Source organism: Calidris pugnax, unplaced genomic scaffold (genome assembly GCF_001431845.1).
Source record: "Calidris pugnax isolate Ruff unplaced genomic scaffold, ASM143184v1 scaffold1, whole genome shotgun sequence".
In the NCBI taxonomy this organism is placed as follows: Eukaryota; Metazoa; Chordata; class Aves; order Charadriiformes; family Scolopacidae; genus Calidris; species Calidris pugnax.
Window position 1 is genome coordinate 3,667,930 of NW_015090800.1, and position 27,678 is coordinate 3,695,607.

Consider the following 27,678-nt stretch of genomic DNA (forward strand, 5'->3'; position numbering starts at 1 on the left):
TGGGGGGGTCCCAGAGCGCTCTGTAGGCGAGGGCAACCCGGTTCGGGGACCCCTCCCCGCCGCCAGCCCGACCCCAGCGCAGCGGTGCCGGTACCACCGACATCCCGCCCGGGGTCGCCCTCCGCCGGCGGAGCCCCGCCCTGCTTTTGAGCCGTTCTTTCCATTTTCTCCGTCCTTCTTGCTGCCCTCCCGGGGGAGAGACGACTCTTGGGGCCTCTCTGGTTCCTAAGAGGCGGCTCCTTCCCTCCCTCCATCCATCCCTTCCGCAGGGGAGCGCGGATCCCCTCCCAGTCTGGCTCCTGCAGCTGCCCCTGTGAAACCCTATGGAACCCTACAGCCTTCTACAGACCCCTGTGGGCACTTATGGAGCCCTATAGGCCCCTATGGAACTCTACGGGCCCCTGTGAAACCCTACGGAACCCTAAGGAACCCTATGGCCTTCTACAGACCCCTCTGGGCACTTATGGACCCCTATGGAACCCTAAGGTACCCTATGGGCTTCTACAGACCCCTGTGGGCACTTATGGAGCCCTATAGGCCCCTATGGAACTCTACGGGCCCCTGTGAAACCCTACGGAACCCTAAGGAACCCTATAGGCTTCTACAGACTCCTGTGGGCACTTATGGAACCCTATAGGCCCCTACAGAACTCTACAGGCCCCTGTGAAACCCTACGGAATCCTACAGGCTTCTAGAGACACCTGTGGGCACTTATGGAACCCTATGGAACCCTAAGGTACCCTATGGGCTTCTACAGACCCCTGTGGGCGCTTATGGAACCCTATAGCCCCCTACGGAACTCTGCAGGCCCCTATGGGACCCTACAGAGCCCTACAGCCTTCTACAGCCCCTGTGGGCACTTATGGAACCCTATAGGCCCCTACGGAACTCTACAGGCCCCTATGGGACCCTAAGGAACCCTATGGTCTTCTACAGACCCCTGTGGGCGCTTATGGAACCCTATAGGCCCCTACGGAACTCTGCAGGCCCCTATGGGACCCTACAGAGCCCTACAGCCTTCTACAGACCCTGTGGGCACTTATGGAACCCTACGGAACTCTACGGGCCCCTGAGAAACCCTACAGAACCCTAAGGAACCCTATGGGCTTCTACAGACCCTGTGGGCACTTATGGAACCCTATAGGCCCCTACGGAACTCTACGGGCCCCTATGGGACCCTACGGAACCCTACAGCCTTCTACAGACCCCTGTGGGCACTTATGGAACCCTATAGGCCCCTATGGAACTCTACGGGCCCCTGTGGGACCCTACAGAACCTTATGGCCTTCTACAGACCCCTGTGGGCACTTATGGATCCCTACGGAACTATACGGGCCCCTGTGAAACCCTACAGAACCCTAAGGAAACCTATGGGCTTCTACAGACCCCTGCGGGCACTTATGAAACCCTATAGGCCCCTGTGGAACTCTACAGGCCCCTATGGGACCCTACAGAACCCTATGGCCTTCTACAGACCCCTGTGGGCACTTATGGATCCCTACGGAACTATACGGGCCCCTGTGAAACCCTACAGAACCCTAAGGAAACCTATGGGCTTCTACAGACCCCTGCGGGCACTTATGAAACCCTATAGGCCCCTGTGGAACTCTACAGGCCCCTATGGGACCCTACAGAACCCTATGGCCTTCTACAGACCCCTGTGGGCACTTATGGAACGCTATAGGCCCCTACGGAACTCTAAGGGCCTCTATGGGACCCTAAGGAAACCTATGGCCTTCTACAGACCCCTGTGGGCACTTATGGAACCCTAAGGAACTCTACGGGCCCCTGTGAAACCCTACGGAACCCTATGGCCTTCTACAGACCCCTGTGGGCACTTATGGAACCCTATATGCCCCTATGGAACTCTGCGGGCCTCTATGGGACCCTACAGAACCCTACAGCCTTCTACAGACCCCTGTGGGCACTTATGGAACCCAGAGGCCCCTACAGAACTCTACGGGCCCCTATGGGACCCTACGGAACCCTACAGCCTTCTACAGACCCCTGTGGGCACTTATGGAACCCTATAGGCCCCTATGGAACTCTACGGGCCCCTGTGGGACCCTACAGAACCTTATGGCCTTCTACAGACCCCTGTGGGCACTTATGGATCCCTACGGAACTATACGGGCCCCTGTGAAACCCTACAGAACCCTAAGGAAACCTATGGGCTTCTACAGACCCCTGCGGGCACTTATGAAACCCTATAGGCCCCTGTGGAACTCTACAGGCCCCTATGGGACCCTACAGAACCCTATGGCCTTCTACAGACCCCTGTGGGCACTTATGGAACGCTATAGGCCCCTACGGAACTCTAAGGGCCTCTATGGGACCCTAAGGAAACCTATGGCCTTCTACAGACCCCTGTGGGCACTTATGGAACCCTAAGGAACTCTACGGGCCCCTGTGAAACCCTACGGAACCCTATGGCCTTCTACAGACCCCTGTGGGCACTTATGGAACCCTATATGCCCCTATGGAACTCTGCGGGCCTCTATGGGACCCTACAGAACCCTACAGCCTTCTACAGACCCCTGTGGGCACTTATGGAACCCAGAGGCCCCTACAGAACTCTACGGGCCCCTATGGGACCCTACGGACCCAGCCCGGGCTGCTGGGCTCGCCTGCTGCCTCTCTGCCCCGTAACTTAAATCCCGGGTGAGGTCACCTTGCATCACCTGGTAATAAGATGCAGCTTTAGAAGGCAATTCATGCGTTCCAAGCAAGCTCTGACAAAAGAGATGTGCACCACCAAAATCAAACAGTGATCTGTGCGATGCCTGAGGACAAACACTACTGGACCTGTCTGAACAAGCCACACCAACGTTTCTCTGTGCCCAGCTCTTACCTGCCCTTTCAGGGTATAGAAATGTACATCTCCTGCACCTCTGAAGGAAGGGGCTGGTGCAGCCTTCAAAGGATGGCTGGGATGGATGGGAGGAGCTGGGCTAGAGCATGGTACAGTGCTCCATGGTGATGTGGATGACTGAGGTGTAGACCACTGCCCCCTCCATCAAACTACAATTCCCCTGGCTGGGCAGTTGCTGTTTCTCTTCTCAGAAACAGCACTGGGAAGCGGGGAGGGCTGGGCAAGAGGAACTGTAGAGCTTCCCGGCACAAAACTCTGTTCCCACTGGTCCAGCTCTGGAGAACTGTCCTGCTCTCTGGGGCTCTGCCCTCCCTGGCTGATGGGATGAACCTGTGGGAGTGGGGCTATGGAGAAATGGCTGGATGCTGGCTCCAAGCCCTGGAGCCTGCTTTTAGAAGATGAACGTAGCTTTAAGAACACTGCATAGAAGAACTCTTCTTAAAACCCCTTTTTATGGGTTTCTTAAGTTTCTAACTAGGAAATGGCATGTATGCTTTGATTTGAGTTCTTAACCTTCTTTTTTCCAGTCCCCAGCTGGGCAAGTAACAGCTGCAGTGATGGCTGCCATCGATGCTGGGTACCGCCACTTTGACTGTGCCTACGTGTACCAGAACGAGAGTGAAGTTGGGGAAGGGATCCAGCAGAAAATCAGGGAAGGTGTTGTGAAACGAGAAGATCTCTTCATCGTCAGTAAGGTAAGGATCTGGTGCCCCAGGATCCAGGGGAAGGCCTGCTTCCCTGTGTGGAATGTGTTCATAGGAGGAAATTCAGAGAGGTGTGGAAAGACCATGTGCTATAGCATGGAGGAATTCAGAATATAGTTTAGGCCAACACTGATGGAAGTCCCTTTTTGTCACCTAATCTTGTAGAGACTTATTTAAGATATGCTGCCCATTCTCCGTTTTCATGGGACTGTTCAAAATATGCATTCAAGTCAAACAGTCCCAGAAAGTGTGTTCTTTTCCTTGCTTATGCAGGAAACCTGAGATTTGGCTCATCGCTGAAATTAGGATAAAAAGAACTCTTGAAGCGGTATCTGTCTGTAATAAGTGGCTTTTACATGTCCTGACCAATGGAGCAGGATTAGTGTTTTTCAGTTTACAACCCTGTTTGATCACATAAGCCACCACAGCACTCACTGCGTGAGTAAGCAAGCCCCATCTCAAGAGCAGCAGGATGACCTAGTTCCCCATCCCCTTCCATAGGGACAGGCACTCTCCTGAACAGGACACAAAGGTTCCATGAGCTTTAACCAAGGAGGTCACAGTGTGCCTTGGTTGTTTTGTCTCTAGCTGTGGTGCACATTTTATGACAAGCCTCTGGTGAAGGGAGCCTGCCAGAAGACTCTTGCCGACCTGAAATTGGATTACCTGGATCTCTACCTCATGCACTGGCCTCTTGGGTTCAAGGTACAGTAACAGCAATGCCCTTGGATTTCCCTCCTGGGAGACCTCCTCAAAACTGCCAGAAACTCTTGCAGCACTGCTGCTGCTCCAGTCTAGAAAGAGAAGATGTCTCTTGTGAGAACCAGCGCTGCTCTTTCAGCTTTGCCCTGGCCACGTGTGCCCAAATCTTGATCTCTGCCCCTGAGACTGCTGCCTGCCCAGCGTCCTCTGCCCTTCTGATAGTGGAGGTTCAAACCTAGCACTAAGGTCAGGCCTCCCAGCTTCAAGCAAGAGTTGTGCTGCTTTACTTTTGGCTATGTCTCACTTTTGTCTTTTACAAATCCAAATATACTCATCTGCCAATGATTTAGCCTCCTACTTTGTGGGAAGGAGGGCTGTGCTTTGCTGCCTGACAGAAACCCTTTCCTCTGCACGTTACAGAATCACAGAGCAAAAGAATACGCTTCTACTCTCCATTTCTGTCTTTAATCACTGAGCCCTTAATACAGTACAGATTGAGCTGACCTTTGCTGCAGGAGCCCTAGTCTTGTTCCACAGACCTTGGATTTTAAAAGGTGGGACTTTTTGACATCCAAGTTTCACACTTCATGTACTTCAAAGGAGCTGATGGCTCAGTCTATTTCTAGTCTTAGCTTTTCCTTTCTGCTACAGACAGGTTAAGATCTCCATCCTATCTATTGCTTTTGAGCTTATCAACTGTTTGTCATACTTTCAAAGCTGTCGTGGTTAGTTTTATGGGAACAAAGCCCTTGAGTAAGAGTGTCGTGGCATAATACTCTGACTTCTGCAGAACACACTAGGTGTAGAGCAACAGGGAGATGTGGGGACCTAGCTCTGTTCCCATACATCTGAGATGTTCTGATTTTCCTAGTGCACCAACTTAAACTGAGGCTCCCCTTACGGAAGACCTGTGTGTACCTAATACATTGTTCAGCAGATATGACTCACCCTAGACCCAACTTAAATGTCCTTTGGACCTAAACAGGTACTTTCAAAAAAAATACCAGGCACGATAGAGGAGTACAGCAATCTTGTTTGTTCTGCTTTGTTCCACAAGTGAGGTGACTTGTTTATCTGTATGTGTTTTGGTGAGTCACCACTTTGCTGGGTCCAGGAGATACACCTGTCCCTCCTACTAGGAATGGTTGCTGGCAAAATGCTATAAACCTGCATGAATGACATAGACAAGTATTAGCATATTTCCCACAGTAGAAGTTAAAGCTATTGTGGTCCTCAGTTGCCAAGGTATGAACTTTCCAACAGTGTTTCAAGTGTTGTTTCAAATGTTTTCTTTCTCACTGACAGGCAGGGGAGGAGCTGTTTCCCACAGATGACAAAGGCATGTCAATACCTGGCAACACAGATATTCTAGATACATGGGAGGTAAGTTCAGCCACAGTGGGAGAACAATGTGTTCTGTCCTTGGCAGTCTTTTCCATGCTCTCATTACCTTCAGCAGTCACAAACTTCTTATTTATCTTACGGTATACAATTCAGCTATTCAAAACATAATGCTTAGCCAAGCTGACAATCTTCAGTGGAGCTGCAGACCAGATTGCTTGACCATAATAGCCACAGAACTGTCTTCACCACAGTTCTTCAAACTACTCAAATACACTTTGCAGAAATAAAGATATTTTAGGTTGTGATCTTGCCTACAGCCTGGGGTACAGCGGTCCAGTGCTAGCTCAATGGCATGTTATTATCATTATTTTCCACAACTTGGTGTTTCTACCATCTCAAGAAATGAGCTTTTGGGCTTGGGTGAGATGGAAGACATGACACAAATACACCAGTGTGCACTTTTCCTCAAGAGACAAAATCCAGTTGTCTTTCCCTTCCAATGAAGGGAAACCAGCCACATTAGGAAGAACATCTTCTGGCCCTGGCTTGTACACTGGATGCTGACTTTGCTCCTCTTTCTGTTAGGCCATGGAAGAACTTGTGGACTGTGGTCTAGTAAAAGCCATTGGAATCTCCAACTTCAACCATGAGCAGATTGAAAGAATCTTGAACAAGCCAGGACTGAAATACAAGCCTGCAAATAACCAGGTAAAGCTGCAACGTGACTGCAAATGAATAGTTTCCAAGGTTTATAAAGATCTGATTACAGTTGAATGAGGAGATGGAAAAAGAGAGAACAAAGTAGATAACAACACTTTCAACACTCTAGGGTTATTTCTAGGATGTTGTAAATCTCCTGTATCCTGATAAAGGATGAAGTTGTGGTACACAGACTACAACCATAACTTCTTAAAATACCTGTTCTGTTATTAGTAATAACATCAATCTGTTATTTATAGCAGATAACTGGTCACACAACACATGCATTGCTTCTCATGCAGATATGCATGCACAATTCACTCACCCAGCTGGAAATGGGAGGTCCATTTTAATTGTATATGCAGAAGCAAATCATGTATTTGCACACCAGTGGCTTCCTGGTATCTGCCCTGAAGACTCTTTTATTTATATAAAATAAAAATAAAGTGTGTGTATACACACATACAAATACTCACATAGTCTTTGTCTGCGCACTGCAGTAGCTACATAACCTGCTGTAGATGCTTATTTCTCCAAGTGGCCTTTTCCAGACTCAGACATCTCTTACAGCTCTCAATTCAGGTTCACTGAATACCACTCTCCAGGGCATATCAGTCCTAAGGATACTTATGATGTAGTTACCAAAAAAAGAACAGGCTAAAACGGAAAAAAGTGCATCTCTTTGAAACTACAGATATCTCTAGAACCGCTTCACACAAACTCACAAGAGGATTTTATGGCAAGAACAGAGAAGAAGGAAGAACAGAGCAGATGCAGCATGTCTTTCTAATCCCACTCCACGTTATTACTGAATATACAATGCACTGAAGTCTCCAATATCTGCTAAACTATTGCTTAGAAATCTCATAGAAGCACCTCAGAGCATGTTTTCTCAGGGCCAAAGAACCCAAAGATGAGCCTTTTGAAGTGCTCTTTCCCCACAGCAAAGACTCAGAGATGCAAGAGGCTTTACTGTATGTGCTGTATAAAACTAAGGCTGAATAGTACTTTACAAAGACTAGCACACTGGGGCAAAAACTGAGCTGTAAGCGCTTTGGGAGATGATCTCTGCAGTGAGTTATGGAATTTGTATTGCTATCAATCTCCGTACTCTTGTGTTGGCAGATCGAATGTAATCCCTACCTCACCCAGGAGAAGCTGATCAAGTACTGTCAATCCAAAGGGATTGCTGTGACAGCGTACAGCCCCCTCGGCTCTCCTGACAGGCCATGGTAAGGCTGAAATTTGTGAGGGAGTTGGCATGGATTATGCTGGAAGCACTGAGACAGTAAGCGCACCATTAATCATTCACCAAAATACAGAATTCTGTTGCTATCTCCCCTGTGTAGGGCTAAACCAGAGGATCCTTCCCTTCTGGATGACCCCAAGATCAAAGAGATTGCTGCCAAGCACAACAAAAGCCCAGCACAGGTACGTAGGGGCCAGACAGTGGGTACCCCCTTCTGTAACACAACAGTAAAGGACAGGCTGACTCTTCATTCCCTGTCACCTGTGGTGCTCTTCTGTGATGTTAAGTAGCAACACAGGTTTGTTTGCTATGTGGCCTTCAACACATGCTTGCAAGGGCTATCAACAAGAAACATTTTTCTTGACCCATCTTCTGATGCTGTGATGTTTTAGTTTTCCCATCTCTAGTCCCATTGAAGAGAATGAAACCTTGATAAAAGTTCAGGTGGGAAGGAAAAGACTTTATTTTTCCCAAAACTGAATGGGAAAGGAGGTCTTCCATGTGAGGTACCACCACTTCTCTATTTGCACTTCAGGAAAAGCTGAAAAGGCCACAGGGGCAGGAGTGATTTGAAACATGGCTCTGCAGAAGCAGGGGTAGCTTAGGGAAAACAGCTGTTGGAACAGGCTCTGCTTCGTCCAGAGCAGGAGGAATGATTCTGTTTTCTGTTCTTGCAGGTTCTCCTTCGCTTCCAGATCCAGAGAAATGTGATCGCGATTCCCAAGTCCGTCACACCACAGCGCATCGTGGAGAACTCCAAGGTGAGTGGTTACCAGTGAGCTGGGGGCATGGCATGGTCAGGGTGGGCACATCTTCCCTCTGCAGAGCAAGCAGTGATCCTTTTTTACCCTCCCCTCCTCAGGCAAGAGGATTTTTTGCTTACATCCTCTAACTTGTTCAGAGAGGTGATTTCCAGCTGTTTCTCTTGTTAGGTGTTTGACTTTGAACTGACGAAAGAGGAGATGGCAACTATTTGCAGCTTTAACAGGAACTGGAGAGCGTATACAATGAGCACGTAAGTGGTAGCATTCAGGATTTAGTTTTTCCAAACCCTTAAGTTATGAATGCTATATACACAGTTCATAGTTTTCGTTTAAATGCAAAATTACAATTTTGCATCTAAACAATTGCCTAGAATACTGAGAGCCTGAGTCACTGACAAAATGATTTGAGTGTTCCCAGTGTACAAATGGCACACACTATCCAGGAAAACAAATATGGAACAAATCAGTTCTACAATTACATAGTTCACACCCTCCTGTGGTGGCTCCTCTAATCACCCCTTACAGCTTTATAGATTAAAATAATAGAAAAATAATGGCTGAAACGAATACCTTTGTTCCCTTCAGGTGCAAAACTCACAAGGAGTACCCTTTCAATGCAGAATACTGAAGATTTTCATATCTTGCCCTCGTATCTTTCAGAGCTTGGTCTGATATTCTTCCTATTGATTTATCTAGCTTTCTTATTTTCTCTCTCCTCCTACAGCCAGTGAAGTCACAGGCTTCCTATTCAGTGATTTATTGTGGTGACTGGTTGTTTTTTGGTTTGTTTTTTTTTTAATAAGGACACAGTAAAATTGTTCTAAAGAAAACAATGTGGGCTGTAATAATTTGTCATGGTTTGGGCCAGACTGGCCACCGAGATGAACTGTTGACAGATCCTCTCCCTACCTCTCTCTCTCCAAAGAGAGGAGGCAGAGAAAGAGATTTATGAGTCTCTGCCAAAACGTGAGATTAAAGAGAAAACAGGGAAAGACAACTACACATTCACACTTGTACTTCATCTTGTAACAACAGGCTAAGGAGGATAATCAGCAGTTGTGAGCACTGGAGGAAAATCTGAGAAATGTGAATTAAAGACTAATTTTCTTAGCACAAATGAGGCAATCGGGAATTTCACCACTCCAAAAGTAACTGGAAAAGGGATTTTTACTATTTATCCCTCTTTTAAAAAAATAAAGAAAAAAAATCCATATCCAGAAAACATAAAGATGCATGCTGGGCACTTTTTTTTCCTCAGGGTTTGTCCTATGTTTCAAAATACAACTGCAAGGTGGGTTTTAGATACAACACAATTTCAATTTGTGCTTCAGATTATTGCTAGTTGTGAAATTCTATCCTTATGTGGAAAATTGTTAAGAAGCAAAGAAAAAAAAAAACAAACACCACAGAACTTGTACCTTCCACTTCATCAAATGCCCACCTTTGAAGAAAAACTAATCTTTAAATGCAACAATGAAATAGCAGATTCTTGCCTTATCAAAAAGATCTTTTACTTTGAATGTGTGTTTATGGTCTTGCCTAGACCTTAGAGCTAGAAGTGAGACAGGATGCTAGACACCAATAGCATTTGAATTTGGGAACTGATTTCATTCTTTCCTAGCTCCATTATTTTTTAGTTCAATATTCTGCTTGTTACAGCTAAAACTGGTTTGGGGGAGGGGGGGGCGTATTTTTTTTTGTTTTTCAAACTAAAACTTCCAAAAGAAGGTAATATACAACCCTCTGGGCCAGGAACAAAATGTGGCAGAGGGATGCAGTACAAGTATTTATAGTACTCCTGTACAGAACTAATAGATGGTAGCCTATCGCAACCAAACCGAAGAAATATGAGAATTTCTTTGCTGTTCTTTTTTTAAGATGCACTTTTTATTTTGGATCCACTCTGCACAGCTGTACTTTGCTCCTAAGTCACAGCCAGCTGCTGAAGTCTCTCTGCTAGGGAATCACCTCCCCCAGCTGTAGGTACTGACCTCAGGGCTAACCTCTAAGCTCCAGCTGATACCTAAGGCAGATTTTATGTAGTTTATAAATGGTTAAACAGTAGAGAATCTTCTTTTAGAGAAGAAATGTAGCTATTTTAGTAACCATCCCAAACGGTTTCAAGGATTTAGTAAGACGAGAAAGGATGTACGTGGCTCTGAGAACATGGTGACCTAAGACAGGGATGCAATAAATATGGACAATGTCTGACAAACAGGTGGTAGCAGGGAGATCATTAGTTTTAATGAGCAATTAAGCAGTTAGATGTTTTACCAACATGAAAAGTGAGCCAAAGGACAGGTGAAGAAGATGAAGACTGAGGAAGAAACTACTTCACTCAAAATGAGGACCACCAAAAGTCACAACATGCCCAGTTCCCTCAGCCTCTCCTAGTATGACTTGTTCTCCAGACCCCTCCCCAGCTTGGTGGCTCTCCTCTGGACATGCTCCAGCAGCTCAATGTCCTTTCTGTAGTGAGCGGCCCAGAACTGAACCCAGCCCTCGAGGTGAGGCCTCACCAGTGCCCAGTCCAGAGGCACCATCACTGCCCTGCTCCTGCTGGCCACGCTGTTCCTGATACAGGCCAGGATGCCGTTGGCCTTCTTGGCCACCTGGGCACACTGCTGGCTCAAGTTCAGCCGGCTGTCCACCAACACCCCCAGGTCCTTTTCTGCTGGGCAGCTTTCCAGCCACTCTTCCCCAAGCCTGTAGTGTTGCCTGGATTGTTGTGACCAAAATGCAGGACCCGGCACTTGGCCTTATTGAACCTCATCCCATTGGCCTTGGCCCATTGATCCAACCTGTCCAGATCCCTCTGTATAGCCTTCCAACCCTCAAGCAGATCAACACTCCCACCTGGTTTGGTGTCATCTGCAAACGTACTGAGGGTGCAGTCCATGAACACAACTCCTCCCTGGGACAACAAAGTCACTCGGCGCTTTCCCCTGCGGACACCAGAGGGCAGCCAGCCCTCAGAGGAGACCCATGTTGTCCCCTCCCCGCCAGCCACAGCTCCCAGCGATGCCAGGGGGTGCATTTCACATGCCACACAACCCACTTGTTTGCCCCCCGGCTGAGGGGGCTCAGCCCCCTCAGGTGCTTTGCCCAAACCACTGGCCTCCCTACTGGCCCTGCTAGCCTCTGGGACAGCCCCACACGCTCCAAACCCAGGACACCCAACCCAGGACAGGTGCTCAGGGATGATGGCCCATCCATCCTGGATCTGTTGGAACGGGTCCAGCGAAGAGCCATGAAGATGATCAGAGGGCTGAAGACAGGCTGAGAGAGCTGGGGTTGTTCAGCCTGGAGAAGAAAAGGCTCCAGAGAGACCCTATAGCAGCCTTCCAATATCTGAAGGAAGCCTGCAGGAGAGCTGGAGAGGGACTCTTTGTCAGGAAGTGTAGTGACAGGACAAGGGGTAATGGTTTTAAGTTGGAAGAGGGGAGATTTAGATTAAATACCAGAAAGAAATTCTTTACCGTGAGGGTGGTGAGGCACTGGAACAGGTTGCTCAGGAAGTTGCCCCATCCCTGGAAGTGTTCAAGGCCAGGCTGGATGGGGCTTTGAGCAACCTGGTCTGGTGGGAGGTGTCCCTGCCCATGGCAGGGGGGTTGGAACTCAATGATCTTTAAGGTCCCTTCCAACTCTAACCATTCTATGATTCTATGATCCATCTCCAACCATCTCCTCTGGCAGTCCCCTTCAACCCAGCCACGTTGTCCCACCACTGTCCTGCCCCCACAGCCCCACGGCTGCAGCTGGGGGCCCCAAGTCCTCCTGCAGTACTGCAGCAGCAGGGGGGTGCTCACCCCCAAAAGGGAGCAGCAGGACCTGAGCCCACCAACCTCTTTGGCCTCTAGGCTTCCAGCAGATCCTAGCCCCAGAGGGCATGGTGCAGAGACACAAGTCCCAGCAACCCAGTGACAGTGGAGCTGGGCACCTGAGTTCCCCACACACCCTTATGTGCACAGACACCAACTCTGGGGCATACCTGGCACAGGGAAGATGTCCAAGGGTAGGTCTCAAGGAATCAAGACCCCAAGCCTCCTTCTTACCTGACACTCAAACTCAAACCATCAAAACAATCAAGGTTCCTTTAACAAATACCAAGTGAGATGAGAAGGTATTTGCTTTTGTGGCTGCATCACCTCTCTGTTGCCTCCCACTGGGCAGGTGACCAAATGCATAATCATAAAGTTGCACATAGGATTTCATGGGAAAATGGTAAAACCTTTTGTTCAAGAAAAGAGGCACCTCAGGACCCTCCTTCCAAAATTTCCACTTTCAATTCATAAACATGTCACCCAAGAACATTTGTTTTCCAGCTTCCTGAAGGAAGCAACCCATAAAACCCTCAGTGATCCCCAGGCTGAGGTGAGACAGCTCTGCTGAGATCAAATACACGTTCTTATTGAACATAAAGGTACAATATTTGCTATGGTGCAGGGAGAGCCAAGTTTAGACAGTTTAGACCACTGTCTTTTCAGTGGTGTACCTTCTGCAGCATGGATCACCCAGTGGCCACAGTGCCTTCAGGTATTTCATTGCTCCAGCATGGCTCATCCACCAGCTAAAGTCCCCTCAGAAGTAAGCTGTTTTGGCGTGGATCTCCTTCAAAGAGTGCACCTGTTTCCAACCCTTTCACCTCATTGAAAGATATATTAAGAATTGTTTCACCCTTATATAAACTCTAGCATCATTATAATCTTAATGTATATTTATTATAAACTCCATCCCTTGTCCCAGCAGACCAGACTAGTGTAGTTAACATCTCATCAGTGTGAACATAACATACATCACAAACTCACCCCCTTCCTCAGCAGACAAAATTATCAGGATCAACACTGCAGCAATCTTAATATGTACTTCCAACCCCTTCTAAAACTTTTTTCAAGGCCAGCCATACTGCTGGACTGCCAGCATTATCCCCGGCCGTGCTGCTAATCTCCTGTCTGTCTTCTGGTATGCTCCCTCCAGTACCAGACACAGTAAGTCACTCCTTGACATCCCACCAGCTTATCAGGTGACACCAGAGTGGCAGCAGTAACTGTGCTCAGACCTTGGAGTTTTCAGGCCACAGCATCAATGATCAACACTTTCTCAGGGTCCCTTCCCCTTTGCTTGTAAACACAACCCAGCAGTCCAAGCGACCGCAGTTGATTGCCTTCCTTCTTCCAGTCACTCTATGGGGATGTCTCACGTCCCTGTGGGATCAGCAGGACCAGGCCATTGCCCTTCCACATAGCCCTTCACTAGGGAATCCCAAAGCCCTCCTCCCTTGTGCAGGGCAGCACTTGAAAGCAGCATAAAGCCCAAACTCCCCAGAACTCTGCTCTCCCAAGACACAAGCTGTATCCCATCTGCTCCAGCTTCCCAGCACCGCCACAGCCACTCCAGGGGCACCAGTTGCCGCAAGCGTTCAGCATTTCTGTCATTTCACTCTGAGCAAAGGACTGTCGAGGCAGCACTCACGCTCTGAGGTGCAGCACTCCCACCCCACAGGTCTACTTAACCTTGCAACTCTGTCTGCCCGAAAGAGCTTTTTACTCTGCCATCAGTCCTCTGTTTCCCCTCTCTGAGGCAACCACTTTAAGACCACTCGCTGCTCCCACAGCTGCAGCCTGGCTTACCTGGCACACAGCTTTCCATCTGGCCAATTCAGTGCAATTAACTGCTCACTCTTGACCAAAGGCCTCCCCTTTGCCCTGGGCACTTCTTTACTGCAGCAAAGATCATCAGCCTGACTCCCCCTCTCTGCTTAGCAGTCCTGGTCTCTGTTGAAGCCCCACCAGCAGCCCATGGCAAGCCCCAGGGCGCAGCCCCATGACAGCAGCACACTGCTCCCCATGTTTCACAGCCAACCCCCCCACAGCTTCCCAGCCAGTGCTTTTGGGTCCTACATGCTGGGGCATGGGCTTGGAGGAAGCACCCCTCTGCCTCTTCCCAATCACCTTCCCACCCAGCGATGGTTTCCCTAGGTCTCTCTTTTCTCCAGCTGTTTGCACACTGTCTGCACTCACCCCTGGACAAAAACTGGCTGCGCCGCTTCCACCACTGTGTGTTCCCAGGATCAGGATGGTGGCTCCTTCCAGAGTCCCTCTCATTACACGTCAGCATAGGGCTGGGCATCCCAGGCATTCTCCAACAGGTACCATCCCAGGCAAAACGGTCTCCTCTCAGGGCAATCTCAGCTGATTTATCACCAGTTAAGACAAACTTCACCAATTCAGGTACTGAGGGGGGAAAAAAGAACACAGAAAAACAAACTTTAGTAAATGCCTTTCCCCTCCGTTCCCCAGCCTCTGTCTAAGCCCTAATATCAACCCCCTCCCTCTGCTTCCCCCATTTTCACCAGGGCTCACACTAGTCCATCCCAACTCCTGTCCTGAGGCGAGGGTAGCTCGGAGGGCTGGGCTGGCTGCCTGATGCTTCCCTTTGCCCCTCAGCCCTGCTTACTCCCTCTCATTGCTCCCTGTGTCCCCACAGGGCTGCCAGGCTCCTCAGCAGCCAGCCTCTCTGGAGTGAGCTACCACCCTCCTCCTTCCATGTTTTTTAAGCAGACATGGGATTAACAGACAAATAGCAGTGTGAAGAAAAAAAAAAAAAAAAGCCTCATCAATTCTGAGAAGACAGGAGATTCTCCAAGATTTGCTCCTGGCTTGATCTGAGCTCAGAGCGAGGAAGAGACCAAGGTCTTCTACAGTAGGGTCCAGCTAACACACCCAGATCTGCCCCCTGGCACACAGAGGTTGAAGTGAAGCAAGATAAACCTCCCCTTTTAAAGGTTCCAAGCAAGGAAGAAATTCCCACTGCCCTTCCTGGGGATTTGAGCTTGAAACCCGCTTGCCCCCACCTCAGAACAGGCACATGTGTCTGTCAGCACCCCTAAAGCTGCAGAGCCCCTGAAGGGCTAAGATGATTGCACCTTGTCATTCTGTCCTTTGGTGGGAAAAAGACAAAAAACCTTTGGGCTTTTTCAGCAGGCCCCAGGGTCTCTGCCTCCACAAGGACATAGCCATTTCCATCGGTTTGGACCCTGTTTCTCTCAGATACCAAACATCACTGGTCTGCAAAGTCACAACTTGTGGTGAAATTACAGTGACTAAACGCAAAGTCAGCAAAATCAAACCCAAAAAACTCATGATACTACACATCCTGTTTCAGTGCAAAACCTTGATCACGGGTCAAGAGACAAAAAAAAAAAAAACACAAGGAAAACCCTTCCTCCCTCATGCAGTTCCTTGTCGCCAGCACTCACTGTAGAGAACCAGCTGGTCCTGTTATCAAGGACACTGCGCGGAGGATTTACCGGGCTGGCTGTCACCCAGTGACACCTGCAGTACTTCTTCTTCCCCCAAGGCCCTGCTGCCACGGAACGGGCCTTGGGAGGAGGTCAACAGCGAAATGGGAGGAGGTCAACAGCCAAAAGCTGATGTGCCTCACAGCTTTGAGCGGAAAGTCTCCCGCTCAAGGGTGCCAACAGCAAAAACCAAAATCTGGAACTCCTGCCCAAAGCCTCTTGGCAGCGAGGAGATGGAGAACACCTCTCTGAGGAGATGGAGAACACCTCTCTGAGGAGAAACCGCCAGGGAAAACCTAACCCCAGCGGCGAGAGATAAGCACCGGGGTTATGCAACGGTTTTCGTGATCTGAGTGAAAACACATCACATCCCACCCCGGGGGACAGCCGGCGGCACTGACACGAAACAGGAGGGACATTAAAGAGGAAAACCAATTACCTTGCCCGCCCTTAGTTAAATGGAGCAAATAAATAAATAAATAAATAGATGCCGAGCCGCAGGGAGAGCAGGGGCCTCTGCTGTGGGAGAGGCACCCGCAGCCACCGCTCACACCTGAGGACACTTCTCCACCTCTGAGCCACCAGCGAAGCCTCCCGGGCAAGCCAGGTTTTTTTCCACTGCTCTGGCAACCTCCCCAGCAGAACAGCACCCGCTTGTCTGCAAAAAAAAAACGTCATCAGAGCCGGCTTCGGGATGCCAGATGGTTGGCCACCTCCCGCGGTAACGATTACAATCATGCATTTTATTCTGCAATGCCCTCCGCACCTCCCGAAAGGGCTGAGGGACAATTCCATCAGTATGTCAGGCATTAGAAAGCCGCCCCCCCCTCTTCTGCGACTTTCAAAACACTTCAAAAAAAGAAAAACCCTCTCCAGACATCCAAACTAAAGTGTGGGGGTTTTTTAAACTCACTTTGTGCTGAATTACTCCTAAAGCACAGCTCACTCTCCCTTCATCAGTCCCCTTTGTAGCGGGGAACAGGTTCTCCCTGCTCTCAGGAGCCACCCACCCTGATGTTTCTCCAGCCGCCCTCGCTCTACCAGCACACGGGGTGACAAGGCTGTGACAAAGTTGGGGGGGGGGGACCATCCCCAGGCCACCATCCCCACCACGGCTGGGGACACGCTGCTCCTGCAAGGGGCTGAGCCCCACGGCAGGCCACATGCACACCGCTCTCAGGGGGCGAGGAGACGCCATCTCCTTCATGTCCCCTCTGCCACCCCCATCCCGGGGACGGACAAGATGTGACGGGAAAGGAGCCGAGCACCGCGCACCCAACCCAGCTCAGCCCCCGGGGGGGGGGTCGCAGACAGGGCCTACTTGCAGACCGGGCCTACTTCAGCCCTCAGCCGCCACCCCGGGCGCCCACCACGGGCTCCGTGGTCCCGGAGGCCCCGCCGGGGTGCAGCTGCGGCACCGCCCCGCCATCCCCTCCCCTCCTCCGCGCCGGGGCGGGGCAGGCCCCGCCGCTATTAAAGGCGCTGAGGCGGCCGATTTTGCGGTGGTGCCGTTTGTGGGTCTGTGTGAGAGGCCATGGCGACTTACGTGCAGCTGAACACCGGGGCCAAGATGCCCATCCTGGGGCTGGGCACATGGAAGGTAACGGGGGGTCGCGGCGGTGCCCCCCCTCCTCAACCCGTGGCTGGCGGCGGGAGGGCGGCTGCGGCCGGCCGGCTGTGCGTAGCCGGGGCCCGGCCCGTTACCGACCGCGCACTGAGGCGCCCTTTCCCCGGCCCCGCACTGAGGAGGGAGAGACGGGGGGAAGGAAGGGGGTGAGGGGGGGGGGCGGCCTAGGCCCAGGCCCTCCGAGCGCAGGCCCCCGTCGCCATCCCGGGCAGGGCTCCCCTCTGGGCACGGTGGCACCGAGGGTCGCGGGGGCTTGGGCCGAGGCCCCTCTGCGGGGCTGAGACTCCCCTTTCCTGTGGCTGGCAGCTGCCCAGGGCTTCTCCTCAGAGCGGTGGGGAGGCCTCGGCCCCGCTCTGGGGAACCGGCCCTGCTGTTGGGGCCTCGTCTGGGCAAAGATTTTGGGGTGAGCCCTTGGCTGGGAGTGGAGTGGGGTGACAGAAGAATGGCTGGAGGTGGCTTTAAGCTCAGGAGTTGACATTCAAGCTGTATATGTGCTCAAAGAACACTGCAGGGAAAACTGAGGGTCTTCCTACTGCTGTTGGTGGGGTTTTTTTTGCTTTCTTTTATTTGGGGTGGCTTTCTTAATCCTGCTAGGAAGGAGGTCTTTGATACAGATTAATTAGAGCTTCTTGGATATTGTTTTTTCCAGTCTCCACCAGGAAAAGTAACAGCTGCAGTGATGGCTGCCATTGATGCTGGCTACCGTCACTTTGACTGTGCCTACGTGTATCAAAATGAGAATGAAGTTGGGGATGGGATCCAGCAGAAAATCAAGGAAGGTGTTGTGAAACGAGAGGACCTCTTTGTTGTCAGTAAGGTATGGGTCTGGTGGTATAGGAACCCAGGAGACGCCTGTCTTTTCATAGTAACCCCCCACTCCTTTACTTTCCTTCTCTGTGGTGCAGCATGGAATGATTCAGGCATCGCTTAAGGCACTCCTGAGATAAGCTTCCTACATTGCTTCATCCTGTATGGAGAGTTATGCAGAGTATGCAGCACTGATGTGGGCGATACTTTAAAGTTTTCCTGGCGTGAAGTTATGCTGCCTTTGCTCTTGTAGTATCTGACCATCTAGTGGGTGGTTTTTAAATGAAGTCCTGATTAATGAAGCCAGACTGCTTCCGTCAGCCATAACACCGTTCAATCATGTGTTGCCGCTGCACATATTGCCTTTGGTATCACAGGGCAGTCCTGCTCACAGGGCAAGCCTTGTTTGAAGATCAGTAGGATGACCTAGTTCCCCATCCCTTCCAAAGGGGACACTCTCCTGAAGAGGACAGAAGGGTTTGAAGAGGCTTAACCCAGGAAGTCACAGTGTGCCTTTGTTTTTTGTCTCTAGCTGTGGTGCACATTTCATGACAAGCCTCTGGTGAAGGGAGCCTGCCAGAAGACTCTTGCTGCCTTGAAACTGGATTACCTGGATCTCTACCTCATCCACTGGCCTCTTGGTTTTAAGGTACAGTAACAGCAATGCCTTTGGCTTTGTTTGCTGTGACTGGCAATTTTGAAGCGCTATATGGCTTTACAGCCCGGTAATTGCTCCAACCGACACAGATCATGGTGTGTCTGTTGTGTACCAGCACTGCTCTGCTGTTCAGCTTTACTCTGGCCATGCGAGCTAGGCTGTTCATCCCTGCCTCTGAGATTCCTGCTTGCACAGCATCCTCTGCCCTTTTGATCATGGAAGAGGTGAACCTTGAGCTAGGAGTGGGTTTCCTGGCTACAAGCCTAAGTTATATTGCCCTCTCTTTGATTATTGTGTTGTCTTCCACAAATCCAACATATGCTCAGCTGACAATGGTGTGGTTCTCTCTTTGTGGGAAGGAGGGCTGTGCTTTGCGGCCTGACAGAAGTTCTTTCCTCTGCATGTTACAGAATCACAGAACAAGAGAATGTTTCTGTCTTCCATTTCTGTCTTTAATCACTGAGTCCTTTAATACAGTACAGATTGAACTGACACCTTTGCTGTAGGAGCCTTAGTGTTCCACAGACCTTGGACTTATTTCAAAAGGTGAAACTTTTTAGTTCCTAATTCTTTTACTGACTGCATGCAAAGGAACTGAGACTGCATGTCTCAGTTTGAATATTTCTAAGCTTAGTGTTTCTGTTAGAGACTGATCAAAACCTCCTTTCTACTTGTTGCTTCTGAGACAAACTAATTTTAAAAATACAGATGCTATGAAAAACAGTTCATGTGGACAGAACTATCAAAGTGAAAATGTGTTGCGGTGTAGTAAAGTATCAGTAGAAGACAACTGGTTTTGAATGAAGCTGATGCCTGGCATGTAGTCCCAACTGGGATTCGGGCTGTTGCAACATTTCCTATGCCAGGAACTTAAACAATGAATCTCCCTATGAAAGACCTATCAGCAGATCTGGTCCAATATAGATTGAACGTGTTTCAGATCTTAAGCGGGTCCTTAGTACTCATTTCAATAAAACACTTCATTATGTCCACAGAAGAATTGCTTATTTTTGTAATACAGAAGGTAAACTTGTAAACTGTCTGTAACTCTACAAGAGTTATGTTTCACTACATGTATTTTTATGAGCCAGAGGATGTTGTCCAGCAAGTGTGCCGGTCCTTATTGGGATGGCTGTGGGCAAAAATACCATAATCCCATGTGAAAGTAAAAGAAAAAGCTGAAGAATATAGATAATGAGTATTAGTATTACCTAATACATATGTAGATAGTAAGTATTAGTATGTTCTGCAGTAGAAGGTTGTAGTACCATGGTCTTCAGGCTAAATTCCCACCAAAGAGTGTTTCAAGCATTTTCTCTCTCACTGACAGGCAGGAGAGGAGCTGTTTCCCACAGATGACAAAGGCATGTCAATACCCAGCAACACAGATATCCTGCATACGTGGGAGGTAAGTTCAGCCACAGCAGGAGAATTGAGTCTTCTGCCTCCAGCAGTCTCTTCCATGTTTTTATACCTTCAGCAGTCTAAATTGTCTCATGTATGTAAAACTGCTTGAAAGAGGTCACTGGTACAATAGTGGGTTGTTGGGTATTTTCCACTTGTAACTTGCTGTAAATTTCCACAATCTCCAAGAATGAGTCCCTGAGATTTGGTGAAATGGGACACATAGGACAAATACTAGTGCTGTTTTTTTTTTCCTCAGACTCTGAAAAATCTTAATGCTTATTTTGTACTTCTCATGCAGTAAATAAGCCATGTGAGGAAGAACATGTTCTTCAGCCCCTGTCATGTATACTAGATGCTGACTTTGCTTTTCTTCCTGTTAGGCCATGGAAGAGCTGGTGGATGCTGGTCTGGTAAAAGCCATTGGTATCTCCAACTTCAACCATGAGCAGATTGAAAGAATCTTGAACAAGCCCGGACTGAAGTACAAGCCTGCAAATAACCAGGTAAGTTGCAAAGTGACTGCAGGCAAACATTTGTGTGGTTTTGTTTCTGTTTTTAATTCTTTAAAAACTGCCAAGATCTTATTATGAAATGAGATTATAGAGAGAATGGAGTAGAGACAGTATGTTCTTTCAATCTTATCCTATTTCTGGATGCACAGGATGCTGGGTCTGTATGGACTTTCTGCTGTACTGCTTAGAAATTTGGCAAGGAGCAGCTCCAGAATCCCTCTTTTTGGGGGGATCAGGGAACTCGGATGAGCTTTAAAAACTTCCTTGTAGTAGAGTAAAACCTTGTGTATATATGTATATGAGCACCTAACAGAATTGGATGACCTTTTTGCAACTGTTCTGTGGAGAGGGTAGTTCCTGTTGCGGGTGACTGAGGGAACTGAAGAGGAACATGCTTTATGGACTGATTATAGACTTAATGAGGCTTGAAAGGAAGGAGGAAATGGAGTTACAAAGTAGGCCATAGAGAATTGTGCAGGTATATAGACACCACTCAAATAAAATCTCAGGGAAACTCAGATGGCAGGAGACCTTGGGAGATAATATGCTGTAATTCACAGCTCAGAGCAGCATCAACTGTGAGATCAGACCAAGTTGCCCAGGGCTTTATCAGTCTTGAAAACTTGTAAGGATGGAGACTGCACAGCCTCTCCTGGCGGTGTTCTCCACTGCCTGACCCCTCTGCCTTGGGTGCATGGGGGAGGGAAGGAGTCTTCCTACATCCAGTCTCAACTTCTCTTGTTTTAACTTAAGCTTGTTGTCTCTTGTCCTGATGCCCCACTGGAAAGCTTGGCTCATCTTTTGGGTTACCTTGGTTTAGATACTGAAAAGCTGCTGCTGGGAGACCTGAAGCCTTTGCTTCTCCAAGCTCAACAAGCCCAGCTCCCTTAGCCTTTCCCAACAAGAACCCAACAAGAGGTTCTCCAGCTGTGCTGGTGTACTGCTGCTGAATTCATGACAGTCTGTCAATCTCTTTTCTATTGAGGGGGCTGGGAAGGGATAAAACTGGATACAGTATTGTAAAGATGGTCTAGTAAGTGCTAAGTAGAGGCCGAGGATCACTTCCCACAATTTTCTGCCAGCATTCCTGCTGCCAGGGCTTGCTTCTGGCTCGTGTTCAGCTCAGCCTACTATGGCCCCCAGGTCATTTCTAGCATAGTTACTTTCCAGGTACTCAGGCTCCAGCCTGTGTTATTTCCAGGGACCTTTCCTTCCCAGGAGCAGGGCTCTGTGTGCAGCGTTGTTGAATTTAGTAAGACTTCTCTTGGCCTGTTCTTCCTGCCTCAGTGGGTCACTCTGAAGTGTCAGAGTGTATTGACTGGTATGTTGAGTGTATTGACTAGTTGTTCCCCAATTTGGCATCACTTGCAAAGTTGACAAGATCATTGCCTGGCACAAGTTGTTGAAGAGGACAGGCCCCAGGATAGCCCCCTGTGGGGTCTAGCTAGGCTTGTCCTTGATTGCCATGGTGTTTGAAGGACTGGAGTCTCAGTTATTGATACTGATTACAAGAACTGGTTAATTTATCGTGGTAGCTTAAGCATATGTGCTGAAAAGGGATTTTAACACCTTTTTTTTTTTTTAGAAAGCAAATATTATTGTTCTCTGGAAGTCTATAAAACTGAAACATTCACAAGTCCAAAACTAATGGTTCTCTACTGTGTATCTTCATAATCAGTCCCAATGTACTTTTAGGATACTTAGGATATCTCTCTCTGTGATGTCTTATGTTATCTTTCAATATCTGCCTCACCTTATTGCTACTATCACTGTAGTTGATAATTACCCTTGTCTCTTGCACAGAGGTTGCTGACCTTATATCTCTCGCACTTGGAAATGTACTCAAGTGCTCTGATTACTGTAATCAAGTTATGCTCAGAACAATAGGTCTTTGGTCCCTGTCCTTCAAAAGTTACTGCTTTTTAAGAAATGCATGAAAGCCTGCAATCTTGTCGGTTATTAGCACCAATTGGCCTAATAGTGATAATGCTTCCTGCAAACACTCTGTGCAGAAGTTTCAGTGCAATCCCTGTGTTTGGCATCATTCCCATTCTTAATTTGAATGCAGTCAGTATGCACAGCAGTTTCATACGTGGAGAGAAATTAATTTGGCAAGGTAGTAATTGCATTACAATGATAGCAGTACTTAGTTCAGTAAGGAAATCTGACTCTTGAGTACTTGATCATTATTACACAGTGTGGATTGCAATAGCTTAAGATATTTGTTTAAATGCACATCATGGGCTTTTCATCCTGGTCCAAACATAAGACTAGATAATGTAGCTCGGAAGTCTTTCAACTTGAGTGCTACAGGGAAGGGTGACTTTGCCTGGCTTATCACAAACTCTACCTATTTAATAGCTGAGAAAATAACTGTCTGGTCTGTTACTTGTGTAGTAGTTGTGTTTCTGGAGCTGCTGAAGCAAAATAAATATGTTATCTGCCCCAAAAACTGAGTGATGGGTCCTGTTGTGTCATATTCCAGCATGCTCCAGAAGGGGAACAGCAGGCTTCTGACCACAGCAGCCAGCTAGAAATACAAATAAAGCACTCCAGGCTGTAAACTGATCCCATGTTTGGCAGTCTCTTGCTCCACCTGCCAGAAGCACAAGTTCCCAGGGACTTGCCTGGCAATGCAGCAGCAGGCTGAGGAAGGCTCGAATGACAGTGTAGTCAAAAAGGTTCTTGCTGTTGCCTGCTGAAAGGAAAGTGGTGCTCCCTGCTGTGTAACTCTACTTAAAGTTCCTCTATACAAAGTATCAAATGTTCATGTTCATTTGCAGCCTCCTGACACACAAATAGTTCCCGTTCCATACTGTATACATGTGCCTTAGCTTGGCAGAATACAGATCCACTGTTAAGGAGTCTGTATTGTGTTATGTAGATATTCTCATGGAAATTCATGGCAAGTACATCTGTGTCTATAAAAACCCTGTAATGTACTGTAAGCTGAAGGACTGAAATCTGTAGCAGGCAGCCATTCTCACTGTTTGCAGACTGGAGGTATTCAGTGTGAGTATTGACACAAAGCAAATAGAAATGAGTGAAACAATACTGGTATTGAGGTTAATATGGTAGTCGTTTTTAAAAAAAAAAACCAAACCAAAAAACAAACATCAGCATGCTTAACTAAGGATGAAAAGAGAACTTTGTACTTACGGGTTTGCTATCCTATTGTTATGATTTTACAGTTCTCTTGTGTGTGCATTTTACTGAATTGTCCCGCTTAAGCAATTATGTAGCTGCTCATTCCACGTGTTGGAGATTATATGGATCAGCAGAGTTTCAGGGAGTGGTGTTACAGTCCTTGGACCCTTCACTGCAAGGAGAACTACTACCAATAGTAGAAAGGGGTGGCAATGTACAGTAAAACAAAGGCTGTGTAATATCACACAGAGACTGTAAGTTAGAACGATAATCAGCCTTTGATTTGATTAAAAACAAATCTCTGGAACATGTTAAAGCGGTTAAATCACTGTCAATCTCTATACCCTTATGTTGGCAGGTTGAATGTCATCCATACCTTACCCAGGAGAAGCTCATCAAGTACTGTCAATCCAAAGGGATTGCTGTGACAGCGTACAGCCCCCTGGGCTCTCCTGACAGACCCTGGTGAGGTTTGCTTTTTGCTTTGCAAGGGAGCTGGTATGGATTATGCTTGAAACTTGGAGACTACAAGTCTCCATTCATGGGAGAGATCCATTCATCCAGATCTGGATCTCTGCTAGGTTGGATCTCCAGAGGTTTCTTGCAACTAATCTTCTTTCTGCTGTGTAGGGCTAAGCCAGAGGATCCTTCCCTTCTGGATGACCCCAAGATCAAAGAGATTGCAGCCAAGCACAACAAAACCCCAGCACAGGTATGTAGATGTCAGATCGTGGGTACCCCTTCCTGTCACACAGGACAGATAATGACAAAGTAAAGGACAGGCTGACTCTTCCCTGTCACCTGTGGTGCTCTTCTGTGATGTTAAGTAGCAACGCAGGTTTGTTATGTGGCCTTCAACACATGCTTGCAAGGGCTCCTTCACTATCAACAAGAAACATTTTTCTTGACCCATCTTCTGATGCTTTGATGTTTCACTCTTAAAATCTCAAGTCCTGTTGCAGAGAAGCGAAGCCTTGTATAGCCTACTGAGAGTCTAGGTGGGAAGGAGAAAACTTGAGTGTCACTAAATTGGATGAGAAGGGAGTCTGCCTCTGTGCGACTCTACCACTTCTCTATTTGCACTTCAGAAAATGCTGCTTAGAATTTGTGTATGGTTTGAAATGCAACTCTGCACAAATAGGCTAGTTCTGCTGAATTATACAAATTGCAGCAAAGAACTGCTGGAACAGGCTCTGCTTGCCATAGAACAAAAGCCATCCTCTCTCTGACTTGGTGGTTTGGCTCTTGCAGGTCCTCATTCGGTTCCACATCCAGAGAAATGTGATTGTGATTCCCAAGTCTGTCACACCACAGCGCATCGTGGAGAACTTCAAGGTGAGTGACTATGAGTGAGCTGGGGGCATGGCATGTTCACAAATGGCATGTCTTCCCCCTGCAGAGCAAGCAGTGATCCTTTCACACCCTTCCTAAGGCTTCCTCAGGCAAGAGGACTGGGCTTTTTTTCTCTGTTTACCTACAGTCTACTGAGGGTTAACCTTAAGGTTGCAGTTGGAGAGCAGGAGTGAGCAAAGCTTTTGGAAACACTGTGCTGGTTATCTTAGCAGTCACGTTATAGGATGCTTCCTCTTCTATGCCACGTGGATGAGTCATCTGGCAGAGCTTGCCTGGGGCCCGAGTACAGTAGCACACTACAAAAGACTTATGTAAAGCAAGCACTGTTGAGAAAATAGTCCTGGTGTCCAGAAACCATGTCGCTGCTTTTAATTCGGTGGTCCTTGACTGAAACCAGTATTTGGATTTTGGAAGATAGTTGCATTAAGTGGAATATGAAAGCCTTGAATGTGTTGCTTTGTAATAGGACAGAAAGCTGTGTTTTTCACAAATGGAGGATGGGGGCATTCTGCAACATGAAGTGTTCTCTAGACTTCTTAAAACAGCTGGCACATGTAACTGCAACTTCAGATTTGTTGGGTTTTTTTAATTCCTTCCTATTCCTGCTTACCTACTGCCCCTTCTCCAGCTAGTGAAGTCTCAGAAATCCAGAGAGCAGCCTTTTTCCTTTCCCTCCTTCGTGAAGCAGTGATTTCTTCTAAGAAGCACCCCTACACTGTGGACTTGTTCTGTAATTTTGTGATTTTTGCTTACAGTTTCTGGTTTGTTCGAAGAGGTGATTCCCAGCTGTTTCTCTTGTTAGGTGTTTGACTTTGAATTGACTAAAGAGGAGATGGCAACCATTCTCAGCTTTAATAGAAACTGGAGAGCCTGTGCAATGAGCACGTAAGTGGCAGTGGTTGTTTTCTTTCTTCAAGCTGTTATCAGTATGTCATAGTTCAGTGTATAAAGTTATTGATACTAGTCTTGGTTGAAATTCAGAATATGCAAACTCAATTTCCAAAGGGGTCATCCTCAAAATAACTTTTCAGAGTAAGATTTAAATGTTCGTGTTATGAACCAAATTGCAATGAGCATAAAGCAAAATTTCATTTTTAGTTCATTCTCCAAGAAACTTTCTGTAGTTTTGCAGAAACTCTGTAGAATTGCAACAGGAGGCTTCTTATTCAAAAATTTTGTCATCTATATTGGAGAAATGAGCATGATGTAGATAAAAGTTGTTGATTAACTATACTTGAGTATTTTGTCTTTCTGTGATGAGCCTTAGGTTTATTATAAAAACTGACAGTATGTTCTTTGGGAGTGGTTGGGAACATGAGTGAACATTCAAAAAAAGTAACATGAAGATTTGCAAGTTGGAAGCCTAAAGCCAGATACAAGATCTTTAGAAGGCTGCAAAAAAGGTCTTTATGGCAGTAAACAGTGAAACATTGCATTAGTTGCCTACGAAGCACCCAAGTTGCATATCTTGAAATGCTGAGAAGAATCTTTCTGTTTACAAAGGCAGCATGTCACCAAGGAAAACAGAAGAAATGAAGAAACAGACTCTGCTTTCATAGAGTTCAGCTCCTCTCTTGGTGGCTTTTTGCAGTGATTACAGCTGCATGTAGTATCTTGCAGACATGAGATAATCTTTCCTCTTTGATTTCCTTCAGGTGCAAGACTCACAAGGAGTACCCTTTCAATGCAGAATACTGAAGATGGTTTCCTGCCTTTCTCCAGACTTCCCAGATAAGCTTCTGCTGTTGCCTATGAGTTGTCTACGTTGCTTTCTCACTGCATCAGACACCTTCCCCCTGCCTTTTTTTTTTTTCTTTTCCCCCTACAAAGATGCAGTATATGTACTCGGTGACTTTTTCTTTTTTTTTTTTTTTTTTTTTTTTTGGAAGAAGGAAATGCTAAAATGGTTCTGAAGAGCACACTGTGTGGACTAGTAGATTGTCTTTGCCAAACTGCATATCTGGAATTGGTAAGCAGAAAATATTGAGAAAGTTTGAACAAGCAGTCACTTTTATTTTGGAATACTATGAATCGGAGATAGTGACTATTGTTGTCTGGAAGGACCAGGATATTGGCAGATTTTCATGTAATTAATGAGGTCTGGTTTTTTTTTTGATTACTTTTGGGTTTGGTTTTGTTTCTTTGTAACACTCCATGCTTTTTTTTCCTCTAATTGAAAGTACAAGTCAATTTCTATGTACAGCAGTTTCTACATGGGTAGCTCTTAGAAAAACGTATAGGTCCTGGTTTCTTGTTGATATAAAAGCTGGTTTTGCTTATAATAAAATACAAGTTTCATTACTGTGTGTAATGAGATGGTTATTTCAGCAATGCTCTAACAGTAGGAATGCTGGAGTAGCTGTATTGTATCAGCTGTCTCCAGAGATCACACAAAAGCAAGAAAAACTACTGTTCCCCAAGAAATCATCTGCTGTTGATGTTAATTTCTTAGGCATGACCTGCTGGCTATCTGCTGTTCTCCTGCTAGTGCACATGTGGAACTCTTGAGTGTGATGAACCTGTGGTGGCTCTT

General features: G+C 47.4%; 3 protein-coding genes across 3 annotated transcripts in view; 2 read left to right on the forward strand and 1 right to left on the reverse strand.

Moving 5' to 3' along the window:
- LOC106885282 (aldose reductase-like) overlaps nucleotides 1-9,230 on the forward strand; it is a 9,718-nt gene extending 488 nt beyond the window's left edge. The window contains exons 2-10 of the mRNA XM_014937322.1: nucleotides 3,400-3,567; nucleotides 4,165-4,281; nucleotides 5,584-5,661; nucleotides 6,208-6,330; nucleotides 7,447-7,553; nucleotides 7,671-7,752; nucleotides 8,248-8,331; nucleotides 8,503-8,585; nucleotides 8,920-9,230. Coding sequence (XP_014792808.1) covers nucleotides 3,400-3,567; nucleotides 4,165-4,281; nucleotides 5,584-5,661; nucleotides 6,208-6,330; nucleotides 7,447-7,553; nucleotides 7,671-7,752; nucleotides 8,248-8,331; nucleotides 8,503-8,585; nucleotides 8,920-8,962 — 885 coding nt within the window. The 3' untranslated portion in view covers nucleotides 8,963-9,230. The remainder of the gene's footprint in view (nucleotides 1-3,399; nucleotides 3,568-4,164; nucleotides 4,282-5,583; nucleotides 5,662-6,207; nucleotides 6,331-7,446; nucleotides 7,554-7,670; nucleotides 7,753-8,247; nucleotides 8,332-8,502; nucleotides 8,586-8,919) is intronic.
- The window catches only part of BPGM (bisphosphoglycerate mutase), a 67,962-nt gene extending 53,395 nt beyond the window's left edge, over nucleotides 1-14,567 (reverse strand). Inside the window, exon 1 of the mRNA XM_014937327.1 lies at nucleotides 14,355-14,567. The gene's annotated coding sequence lies outside the window, so the exon portion shown is untranslated. The remainder of the gene's footprint in view (nucleotides 1-14,354) is intronic.
- A 2,509-nt stretch (nucleotides 14,568-17,076) lies between these two features.
- LOC106885281 (aldose reductase-like) lies at nucleotides 17,077-27,451 on the forward strand. Its single transcript, XM_014937320.1, has 10 exons — nucleotides 17,077-17,234; nucleotides 17,911-18,078; nucleotides 18,601-18,717; nucleotides 20,057-20,134; nucleotides 20,514-20,636; nucleotides 24,151-24,257; nucleotides 24,423-24,504; nucleotides 25,044-25,127; nucleotides 25,948-26,030; nucleotides 26,801-27,451. The coding sequence occupies exons 1-10, from the start codon at nucleotides 17,169-17,171 to the stop codon at nucleotides 26,841-26,843; spliced, it is 951 nt and encodes a 316-aa protein (XP_014792806.1). The 5' UTR covers nucleotides 17,077-17,168; the 3' UTR covers nucleotides 26,844-27,451.
- The last annotated feature ends 227 nt before the right edge of the window (nucleotides 27,452-27,678 follow it).